The sequence below is a fragment of the Physeter macrocephalus genome, chromosome 2 (assembly GCF_002837175.3).
Source record: "Physeter macrocephalus isolate SW-GA chromosome 2, ASM283717v5, whole genome shotgun sequence".
In the NCBI taxonomy this organism is placed as follows: Eukaryota; Metazoa; Chordata; class Mammalia; order Artiodactyla; family Physeteridae; genus Physeter; species Physeter macrocephalus.
In genome coordinates, this window is record NC_041215.1 from 90,836,687 (window position 1) to 90,849,304 (window position 12,618).

Consider the following 12,618-nt stretch of genomic DNA (forward strand, 5'->3'; position numbering starts at 1 on the left):
TGTGAAAACCTATTATTGGAAAGTTCATAAAATTCAATCTAATAATCTATTATAGGCTTGAACTGGATCAGTAATTCTAGTTGCCAATAATTAGTTGCTACATTACCAGTCCAGATACATCACTTGCCCATCATTCAAATTGCAGAACACATACTATCAGTCCTACCTACCTGCACAATGAGGCCATTTCCTATACTTAAAACTGGTATGATTTCAAGGTGGACAGTTGTGTGTCTGCAATTGCAAGCTTATAAGTAGAATTTCTTTAAGCATAGCCTAATTGAGCTCAGAGAATAAGAAAAACAAAGCAAACAAGAGAAGATCCATGATTCCCTCCCATTGGTATTTGGCTCTTTCTATCATATCTCTTCTCTATTCCCAGACATGTCCGGGGCCTTGCAGCAATTTCACTCATGTTCCTTCCACGTGGAGCACTCTTTCCTCCCTCCCTTCATCTCAACATGGCCAAAACCTGTCTAGCTATCAAAATTCAGCTTAAAGCCTCCCCTCTCCACTGAGTCTTGCCTGATTCCACATGCAGAGGTATAATAGGTTATTACATTCTGAGGAAGTTTTGTGAAAAAAAGAGTATGTAGCTCTGGTTACCACTCCAAGAAATCGGCCATACCAAGTAGGTATATGATTTGCAGTACTCTGTTGAATAGCAGAATACAGTCCTGTGCCTGACTGGGTTGCCCATCATCTTTATGACAAACTAATCTAGGGGTTAAAGTACTGCTGATGTTACAGTCCATCCCTAACCTTTCTTTCTGAAGTGAGCACACTTTTATTTCAGTCAAGTTGTTATTGCAACACAACTCTTTAGCTTCCTAAAAGTAATACATAACATTATATGTTTGACTAAAAATATTTTTTAAATAATTATGTGAAGTCTCTAGAGATCACTGCAGCCATGTTAAGATGTAACACCACACGTGGAAATCATTTCTCTGCCCCAGGATTTCCAGCTTCTTCGAGCACCTTAACCCATCTAAGCAAGATAGGTATCAGCACTAAACTTAGAGATTTGAATTCTTCAGAGATTTGAATTCTTCAGGGTTATTTTCTCAACTTTATGGCTACAACTAAGATTCCACAGGTGGGAAAATAAGTATCTGAAGAAAACCGAATATCTTTCTTGACTAGATTTTCCTTTTTCTTTAGTGACTGTTCCAAAGGTGAAATTCATATGTAAATAACTACCAATATATAGAATTTTCCATATGTCCCTTAATGCATGCTAAAATGGTAATGTTTTCTTTTTTAAGTTTCCAGAGAGGAGGTATCTATTGTTTCCACACTGTCAAGGAAAAAATGTGAATCAAAACAGCCTCTAAGAAGCATATACAATGATTCTTCGCTCTATCAATTTTGTGAACATCTCACTGAGTCTGTCATTTGCCATTTAATTTCAAGCATTTCTGATGGCACCACAGATAGCAGAGAAAAGGAGAAAGCTTCCCATGCAGCATTTAACACAATTATTTCAATTGATTCTCAAGTGTTTGAGAGTAGGTCAATTTCTGTTGGAGAACTTGCTTTAAGTATTTCTGAAATCATTGCTGAAATCCTTTTAAATAGTAACATCATAGAGACTGACATTGCACAGCAAATGTTTTCGTTAAAAAGAAAGTATATTTGCTGCCCAGGAGTAACTGCTGCTGACTTTGATGATCTCTTTCAGGATCTCTTAATAGGTGTGATTCATGTACTGTCCAAAGAAATAGGGTTAAATCATCACCTGGAAAACAGTGGAAGAAATAGATCATTTTCCATGCTTAGAAGCAATAGTGTGCCCATTTGCAACAAAAAAAATACCATGCAAAGACAGAAAGCTTCCAGAGACTGGGAATTATCTACTCACAAAACTGATCATATCATTCAAAAAAATAAATTAAGTTATCTGGCCCATAAGTTAGATAGTCTGGCTGGCAGCCTAAAAACTCATGAATCCAAAGAAGTAGTCAACAAAGTTTTCAGTATTGTTTTGGATTTATTTTTACCAGATGAACAGCCAGATGAGGCTATGGATGCTGATAAAAAAGCAAGAATATTTTTCTCATCATCAAATGATTGGCAGTGTAATAACATACTTGGAAATAACTTAGGGCTCACCCCCAAATCAGTTTTCCTTCTCAATGTTGTGTGTGAGAAACTTATTAGAACACTTTTAGAAAAATGCACAAACTCTGTCTTTCTTGATAATAGCCCTCTTTCTGAAGAGATATCAGCAGAAGAATGTCAACTTTTAAAAATACTTGAAAGTGTACAAGATGAAGAATTTGATTATTGTAAGAGAACGATGGACTGTGAACAATTTCAAGGGGATTATATGTCAGACATTTTGGAAAATCTGGCAGAAATGGATCAAGATTTACTGTCATCAGACTCTATTCTTACTGTTCTTTCCCACAGCTTGGTTAAATCATTGATGGATAAATTATGTCACAGTATACAACTCCCCCAAAGTCCACCATTTGCAAACAAGCATTTGAAATATGGAACGAGAGAAATACAGTCTAGTTTCATAGAAACAAAAAGGCCAGAGTTAACAGAATTAGGACAAGGTAAAGGTTCTTTAGGACTCACGAGTTATGATGGCAATGCTTTGACAGGACCCCTGAATAATCTCAGTGTAGTTAACTCCAAAATACAAGCACCATTTGGCAAGAGGTATTCAGTAAATTTTGCTAATGTGTCACTTCTTAAAAGACAGGGAACAAAGGATACGGATACAATAGCCATCCATAATAGGCTATATCCAGGAGATATGAATACGGGTGTTTATTCAGCCACATTTTTAGAGGACATAATTTCAGAACTGTTTTTTAACCTCTCTATTTCACTGTGGGGCAAAAATGAAAACATCACTGAAGCCCAGCTCAATGAGATGAATGCATTATTTGTCAACAATGTAGTGAATGAGTTTAATAAGGCAAGGGTCACTGTTTTACGGAATTCTGAAGAAAGGCTGTGTTTTCCACCAATCCATAAAGAAACTTTTAGTAGGATTGTTGACTCAGTTTATTATGATGTTTTACAGAAATATACGTTGAAGATGACCTGTGGTGGTAATCTGGCATGTGACGGTACTTCAATAGCAGAACAAATAACGAATAGCATATTGTTAGAGATTTTGGACTACCAACTCCCATCTTGCTTCAGGGGAAAGCTCTTACATAATTCATACTACCCTCTAAACGCTGAAATTATATTACAGAAACTTCAAAACAACGTGAGAGAATTTACTTCCCAAGCTAGGTCTTCAGCAGGCTATAGCACCATGTTATCACACTCATTTTTAGAAGATATCATCAGAAGACTTTTATCTCAGCTCATTCCTTCACCCAGTAAGGCGTCCTCTTTGGGAAAAAAATATTTCATGAGTTCAGATTTTAATGAAATATCTACCTGTATAATAAATAAGGTTATATCAGCCATTTCAAAACATAAAATTTGGTTCACTATATATGATAATCAATATCTATGTACAGGAAAAAACCTCCAGAAGATGGTGGATTCTGTTTATAGAAATATTATGCAAACATCTGACTCTCTTCTTTCAATACAGAAAAGTATAGTCAGCAGAAGCCCAATTATGGTTGACCAAATAGCCAGTTTTATTATCCAAGAGATTATTGAAAATCATCTTCAACCATTTTTGTGTGGAGAAGGTTTACCTCGTCCAAAGACTCCATCGGATACAATATCGAATATAGTTAAACAGGTTCTCAGTGAAGTCACAGAGTCACACAGACCCCAAACACCATCACCCTCAGGTATTTACCCTAAGACATTTGTAGGGGAAATTGTTGCCAGACTTTTATCAAAAATTTTCAGTCCAAAGCATAACACTGAAATTGAGCTGGAAAACATGACCCAAAAAATAGTAAACTCAGTAAATAACCATTTTGACAAAGCTAAAGTTCACATTCTGTATGATGACAAAGAACAGTCTTACCCCTCTGTAGGTACAGATATTGTGGATGAACTCGTCACCTCAGTTTATAGAAATGTTTTAAAACAGCATGGATTAGACCCTGAGGTTGATAAAGAGTCTGAAGACAGCGATATTTTTGTGGAAAAAATTACCAGCTTAGTTGTAGCAGCTATTTCAGATTACCTTCTTCATCCACTGTTTTCTGGGGATTTGTCATCTTCTTCATATTTTATTTCAACAACTGAGAATATCATTCAAGATGTTCTTAGTGACATCAGTAGGTCTACCAAGCTAAGTCAGAGTTTATCTCCATATAACACCTTGCTGCCATACACATTTTTAGAAGACATGCTCAGAATACTATTATCTAGAATTTTCCCTTCTGCATCTAGCATTGTTGCAAACAGAGAAACTCCTAAAGATAGATCAAAAGTTAATTTCAATGAAATTGCTTCAAATATAATCAGTGATATTAGGATGAAAATTTCCCAACATGAAATTCGATTTTCAAAAGATGAAGAAACCAAGTTTGTTTATTCAGAAGACAATATTCAGCATCTTGTGGACTCAGTATTCAAAGATATTTCAAACTCTGAGTCTCAAGAATCAGTTGAGCAAAATATCACAAGCAGTAATGATGTTTTTATTGACAGAATAGCAGGTTTTATCATTAAACGTATCTGTCAACAACATCTTCAGCCATTTGTGGACAGAAAGTCATTACCTTCTTCATCATATACATATTTTGGTGATGAGAAAAGACATTGGTTTTATGCCAGTGTTTATTCCTCAACTTTCTTGGAAGATGTGATTTCTGGGGTTTTAAGCAAGATATTCCACAGGGTGTTAGGCATTGTACAAACAAAATCAGTAACAGATTCAGAAGATGAACTGTTTGATAAAGCTGAAAAACTCATACAGTTCATAACAGAGGAATTCTCAAAAGCCCAAGTTAGCATTTTAGAGAATGCTGAGGAAAATTTATGTTTGCCTCCAGTGGAGAGAGATGTAGTCAAAAACATTATTGACATGGTGTACAGCAAAGTTGTGCAAGAATATGAAAGGGATATGATGCCTGATAAAGATTTTCTAAATGACACAAAGACACTGGCTGCAAGGATAACTAAAACCATCCTAGCTGAAACCTTTGATTTCCAAATTCATCCAAATCTTATAGAAAAGTTTCCATTTGGATCACAATCCAAACTTAGTACTGATATTTTGATAAAGAAAGTTCAATGTGACATTACTAAATCAAGATTCCAAAGACAGCCTTCAACAATATATACTACTGTGTTATCACATACTCATTTGGAAAAAATTGTGTCTCAGCTTATATCTCAGATGAGTCCATTGGCCTCCAGTACAGAACACCCAAATACTTCTCAATCAGACTTAAGTAATACAGTAATAAAACTGATAAATGAAATCATGTCAATAATTTCAAAACATTCAATATGTATTATTAAACATGGGAATGAAAAACATAGTATGATTTCAGAAAAAGATATCCAATCCATGGTTGATTCCATTTATGCTGATCTTTCCTATTCAAATATATACCAGTCTCTTACAAAAGATAAAAAAGGTATAAGTAATATACCTGTTTCAAAAATAGCAAGTTTTATAATAAAAGAAATCTTTAACCATCATCTTCAGTTATTTTTATCTGGAGATAAAACTCTCCTTTCAGCCACAGTTGATCAGACTTATAAACAGAAAGTAGTAGATCCTAAACAAAAAGAGTCGCCTTTCATTGTGAATTCAGCTGTCTTTTTGGAGGAAGTAATTTCTGAACTTTTATGTAAACTTCTTTATGCATTCTCACATAATGTCTTGGCTGCTGAAAACCCAGATACAGTAAAAGACAAAATTACTGGCATTGTTACAACATTAGTAAAATCAATTGTTCTGGAGTTCACCACATCGGAGATTTTAGTTTCAGATAACTTTGATGATGATATGTGTTTTTCAGAAGGATATAAAGAAATGGTTCAAAAAACAGTCAACCTAATTTATGAAAAAATATTAGATGAATATAAATCTCTGATTCAAATATATAGGGCTATACAAAATGACACAGCTTGTTTTGGAAGAAAAATATATAATTTGCTTTTGGAAGAAATTTATGATTATCAGGTGCAGTCATTAGTTTCAGGAAAATTAGTATCTTCTTCCTACTCTTCCCCTCAAGCTGATAAAATCATCAGAAATGTGCTCAATGTCATCATGAGAGATAGCCATGCCTTGCCATTATGTATTACTGTGCTGTCACGTTCTCTTTTAGAAGACATGATTTACAAGCTTCTAATGCATATCTTCACTTCAACTGACACTGAAAGTGAACTACAAGAGGAAGAGGTTTCACCAGATTATGAGTTTGTGGATGCAGCATCAAAATTAACTGATGAAATTATCAAAGAAATTTCTGAACATGAGATCCATCTTGCTACGGCAGAGGAGAATGCAGAGAGTATGCAATTAGAAGTGATTGAGAATTTGGTTGACTCTATATGTAATAATATTTTGAAAAAATCTGAATTTCAAGCTGAAGTCCAGAAAGATGCGGACAAAAAAGGAGGCTCATTCCTCAGTAAAATAGCTGGTTTCATTATGAAGGAAATCATGGATCATCATCTGAGGCCATTTTTACATGGTGAAGAATCATCTTCCAATAACTTACCTAATTATGACCATGTCTCTGTACATACTAAACCTGGTAAAGAAAAGAGACAGCCTTCTCTATATTCAGCTACATTTTTGGAAGATGTAATTGTTGACCTTGTTCACAAGTTTTACTCTCTTCCAAGTATTACTGAAGATTCTAAGAAAAAAGAAACACCAGAGCCAGACATTGTGAGCTTGGCTATAAAATTTGCAAACTCTCTGATAGGAGAATTTAGGAAAAGTGAAATTAAAGTTCTACCAAATGCTGAAGAAATTTTTTCTTTTCCACCAGTTGATAAAGAGACAGTTGATAAGATATCCAGTTTTGTGTATGATCAGTTCATAGGAAAGTATGGATCTAATGCTATTCAGAAAGATGATAAAAATAACATTGTTACAGAAATGATTGCTGCTTCAGCCCAGAAGGCCATCTCTGCTTTCAAGATTCAACCACTTTTTTCAGGAGACTGGTCTTCCACCTTCTATTCATTTCTAAATCCAGATAATATCACCCAAAGGGTTAAACACCTTCCACAGAAAACCTCTACACAGATAAACAGATGCTTAAAAGGGAACCAACTTACTTTACCAGAACAATCATATAAATACACATCTCTAGCCTCAGACCAGAAAAATGTGTTGGATACTTTGGAAATAGATAGAGGTGCAATGAGTAAAAAGAAAAGTTTCAAAACTAAGGAGACATCAATGAAAAAAGGTGACATCCAAGATCCAACAGTTACCTCTGTAACTAGAATTATGAAGAGCAACATGGTTAACCTGTTATCAGAGTCAGCTGCAGATGTGGCAAATAAAAAGAAAGAGAATGAAAATAAAATGGGAATTCCCATTCAAAAATATAATGTATCAGAAGTTACTTCTCCAGCTACTAGTGTGAAAAGTAAAGATAAACAGGAGCCGTATTTGAAGGGAACACTTAAAAATAATGAAATTGAGAAGAAAAGCATATCACCTTCAAATAAGGAGGGGCAAGGTAAGGAGGTACACACACAATTTCTAGTAGCAACTGATGGTACAGAATGTGAAAAGGAAATACTTGGACCAGATTTTGCAATAGACATTGAGAAGAAGATTCACAAAACAAGAGAAAATTCATTAAAAAAAGAAGACAAGCCCTTTCAGTTATCTTCTTTGACAACCAAAGCAAGAAATACAAAGACCACAATAGAGAAAACAGTTGCCCAAAAGCCAAACGATGAGGAGAGGAAAGACTCTCTAGCTCAAATAGATATAAAGTGCTCAGATTATGAATGTGTTCAAAATATCATTGAAAATATTTATGATAATATCTTAGGAATATATCATTCTCAAGAATCAGCAGATTATTCAAAACAACAAAGTCTCCCAAGTTATATATCATTGCCTCTAGTTCAAGAGGTTGGCAAGGATTTTGCACAGTCCATTTCAACAAAGGATTTATACCTGTCAATTAACAAAAATCTCCCTGCCAAAGAGAAAAAGGAAGAAAAAGAGAAAGCAAGAGAAATAGAAAGAGAGAGGGAGAAAGAGAAAGAGAGAGGGGAAAAAAGAGAAAAAGAGAAAATAAAAGTTAAGGATATTAAAAAGGAACCTAGTAAATCAGACAGTCCTCAGTGCCCATCAAAAAGTGAACCTGGAATTCTTCCTGCTAAATTTTTAGAAGATGTTATCACCGAAATGGTTAACAAATTGGTCTTTTCTTCCTCACCAGAAACACAAACATATGATAGATGTCAAAATGTAAGTGATGATGAAAATCAAACTGAACTCTATGACACAGCTATGAGACTTATTGATTCACTGTTGAAGGAGTTTTCAGATGCTCAAATTAAGGTATTTAGGCCAGATAAGGAAAATCAGTTTTTTCCACCTGTAGATAAAGTGTCATCAGTTCCTAAAGAACCTCCCAGGCATAAAGAATCAAATATAGATAAAGCACCATCCAACGTCAAGAAAATAACTGTGGATAATATGCATAAAATGACAGAAAAACCCTCTTCAAATAAGATACTTTTCCTAGATAAAATATCAATTGATAAAACATTGGTCAACAAAGTTGTTCACTCCTCTGTGTGCAATATTTTGAAGGAATATAAATCTCAAGACTCCATTTGTAAGAATATAAAGAGTAATGGGGGAAATTTAGCAAGACGACTAACCAGTGCAGTGATAAGTGAAATTTTTCAATATAAGCTAAATTTGATATCGTTTGATGAGTTTCCACCTTCATCATGTTTGCCTCTGGAAACTAAGGATGTTGTTAAAAAGGTCCAAAAGGTGGCTCAAACAGCCAGCAAAGAATGTCAAACATCATCGCCATATACCATCATGCTGCCTCATGAATTCTTAGAGAATGTGATTTACGCTCTTTCATCTAAAATTTTCTCAACAGTATCCAACACTGAAGCAGAAACATCTGATGGCAACTGGTTCACAGAACTAGATTTCCTTCAAATGAAGTTATTAAGTACAGTTACAACAGAAATCTCCAAAAATGAAGATATAATTATACAGTATGTGGAATCCTTACATGCCAATGATGATGAAATTATTCAATTAGTGGTTCAATCACTCTATAATAATCTCTTGTCACAGTTTGGATCACAAGAGATTATACAAAATTGTGCAGCCAGTGGATGTAGAATTCTTTCAGAAACCATGGTTGACTTAATTCTACGAGAAGTGACTGGCAATCAGTTGCAGAACTACTTTTCTGGAGAGCTAACTCCATATCAGTGTGCAGAAGTTGACAATGTTGTTGAAAATATTCTTAAAGATGTTATCCAAACTGCTGATGTTCCCCAGCCTCAACCATCACATGCTCATATACTGCCTTATAACATAATAGAAGAAACTGCTGTAAAATTTTTATCGAAGCTTTTATCTATGTTTCTGAAAGTAGATAATGAAAGACCCAAATCCCTAGAAACTGAAATTCAAAAAATTGTCTCAAAAATATTAAATTCAATGCAAGAATTTATCTCCAAAAGTAAGATTAAAGTTGTATCACCAGCGAAGGAATTGCCTACTGTACCTTTAGCTGACAATGAAACCGTTGAAAAAGTAGTTAATTCTGTTTATACCAGTATTTTAAAGCACTCTGGCTCACACACTTCTATATTTAAAGATTTAATGGGTAAGAGTAATGTCCTCTCTGATATAATAGGTTTTTTATTGGTGAAAGAAATTTCCAATTCTAAATTTCAACCTCAAGTAGAGGAAGAATTATCAAGTTCAGAATTAGCTCTGAAAGCTGTCAAAATTATGGAAAAGGTGGTCAAAATGGTTGATGAATTTAAGTCCCAGGAAAACTCTTCATCCAAAAAACGTTCTGTGTTAGATGCCACGTTTTTAGAGGAAGCATTGGCTTTGTTCTTGGCTAAAATAGTAAGGTTGCCAAGTGCCTCAAGCAAACATGCAAAAAACTTATCAAAGCCTGAGTTAAATAAAATAGCATGTCAACTGACAAAATCTATGGCGGCTGAAATTTCTAAGAGTAATATTAATCTTGTTGCTGCTGATTCTGAAGAACACTTTTTAAATCCAGAAATTATAGAAATGATTTCTCAGGTTATTGATTCTATTTATAGTAATGTACTACAACAATCTGGAACCCATAAAGATCTTTATTATGATATAAAAAGTACAAATGGAGTTTTCCCTAAAAAAGTGGCCAGTTTAATTATTAATGAAGTTTCAAATTTTCCCTTAGATACAGTTAGTACAAAGAATTCAAATGCTGGTCTCTTCGGAGATCTAGACATTAACAGAATTGTCCAAAAGGCACAAGAGCATGCTAAAGTGATCCCTGACTTAGATAAAGAAGAGTCAAATAAAGATTCAATTGTAGAGGACTCTACAATTAAAATAGTTCCACATGTTGGGAATAAACCACTCAAAATAGATCCAAACATTATCTCAGAACATTTAGCAGTAATTTCTATAAAAACTCAACCTCTTGAGAAACTTAAGGTGGAATGTTTAAAAAACACTGGACATAGCATAGCAGAACTGAGAAGAGCATCAATAAGTAGAAGAAGTTATTCCTCAGACACATCTACTGTAGGACAGTTAAAGAGAGAAAGACGTACCTCACTGAATAAGACAGGACGACTCGATGTAAAACCCTTTGAGGTAAGTGAAAAAGCAATAGAAAAAATAAAAGGGAGCCATGGTGGTTCTGTGATTCCCTTCCTCAAATAGGTATATGGGAATGTATTTTTTGTTGTTGTTATTGCCTAGCCCAATAGGAAAATTGGTTGCACAAATTCATTCGTATAGTTATATGACTTACAGGGACTTGCCGTATCAGCTCTGTGGCTCACTCTAAAGGTCTCAGGCTAGTTTTCCTAAGACAGTCAGTTTAAACTGGCTTTAAAAAAATAATGGGAATATAGGGACATACCCTTAACAGTAAAATCAGGCTGACTGAAATTATAATGATAAAACTATCTAAAATAGATTTCTCAAACCTAAGGCTCTACAGGAGTAATACTACTCTTTTTACTTTTAACAACATTCATCAACACACATCAGACTACTCTGATTACTACTATATAAACTCAGGTTATACTTGTTTCTTATTATTTCACTTTAATTATATTAGCCTTCCTCAAGTTCTTCTATACTCTCAAGAAGTGCCAAGTTTCTTTCTTTTTCTATCCTTGTTCTAGATTTAGCTGCTTTAATGCTGCCATATTTATGAACCTGTTTCCTCATGCTTTAGTCCCTAGCTCTGCCCCGCAGCTCCATACTTAGGCCCCAAATATATTAAACTAATTGAGACTTTAAAATGACAAAATGATGTTCTTGTTATAAGGAAACTATACCGCTGAGGACAAAGGGTGGTCTGGCCAATAGTTACACTGATCTACTACACATTTTGACTTTTATCAGAGCCTCTTCTACTGATGGTATTCACTCATAAGAGGACTGAGTGTGCTTAGGGGTATAATCTGTGGCCTGGACAATGAGCAAAGTTTTATAGAACCATTCTCCCTGGAGCATAAACTTGAAGTAAATTTTCTCCAGCACTATCCTGCAACCCATTGAACTAGGTCTCAGGGCTGTTAAATATGTTAATTGGTACTTTGTGTTTTCACACTCAAATACTGAGATTATTATGGGCTGACGTACTAATTTAATCTTCTTTTCCCTAAATTTTTTGAACCAGATGACAGTCCTTTCAAACTCTAAAATTTATCCTTCCACATGGATTCTTATCATTTGCATTAGCATATTATTTGGTAATCTTCATTCATACATAAGTAACCCCTTAGGAGTAAAATTTGTTGAACAGACTATAGAATAACATTAGTCAAAAGCAGTTTTTAATTATCTGTAGAATTGTCTGTTACAAATCTTACTCGTAGTTACCAGTTCTCTTTCATTAAGTCATTTATAGACCACAGGAAAGCAGGATGGGAATATTTAAACCAAAATAATTACCGCTGTCCTCTTAAGGGGAAGAAAATCCATCCTCAAAATAAAACACAAAGAAGCAGACCTAGACAACTCTGATAAGACATATGATTTGTACCAATCTGAGTATCAATTTCCTGCATAGGGACAAGAGAAGAAACTACAGAACAGTAGATTAGATCAGCGAACCTAGACACTTGTTGGCCTCACCCAAGGGCTTTATTTTCTGTTTTGAGATACCATAAATTCCCAACACACTAGGCATGTACATATGAAAACCATATATAGTCACAAATTCCAAAGCCATATAGAACGATTTTTGATTTTGTAAACCACTGGTCCCCTCCACTAACACAGAAAATCAAAACTGATTGGTTTTAAATTCTTAAGGAGGCTGTTTGTATATTTTGTTTCCACAGAAGATATTCTTTTAGGACACCAATATCTGAAAAACTGGCTTACAGTGTTACACAGGGATGTTGAGGTCTAGAATTATTAACTCAAAACAATTTGGAGGTTCTGTGGCATCATCAAAGGCTACTGAAATGCAGAAGTTCTATTATTTAATTGTAACTGTCTATTCTTTTATC

The 12,618-nt window shown here is 34.6% G+C and overlaps 1 protein-coding gene across 1 annotated transcript in view; it reads left to right on the forward strand.

Moving 5' to 3' along the window:
• Window positions 1-12,618, forward strand: part of FSIP2 (fibrous sheath interacting protein 2) — a 114,836-nt gene that overhangs the window by 81,474 nt on the left and 20,744 nt on the right. Inside the window, exon 18 of the mRNA XM_007129656.2 lies at window positions 1,269-10,741. Within this exon, the coding sequence (XP_007129718.2) occupies window positions 1,269-10,741 (9,473 nt within the window). The remainder of the gene's footprint in view (window positions 1-1,268; window positions 10,742-12,618) is intronic.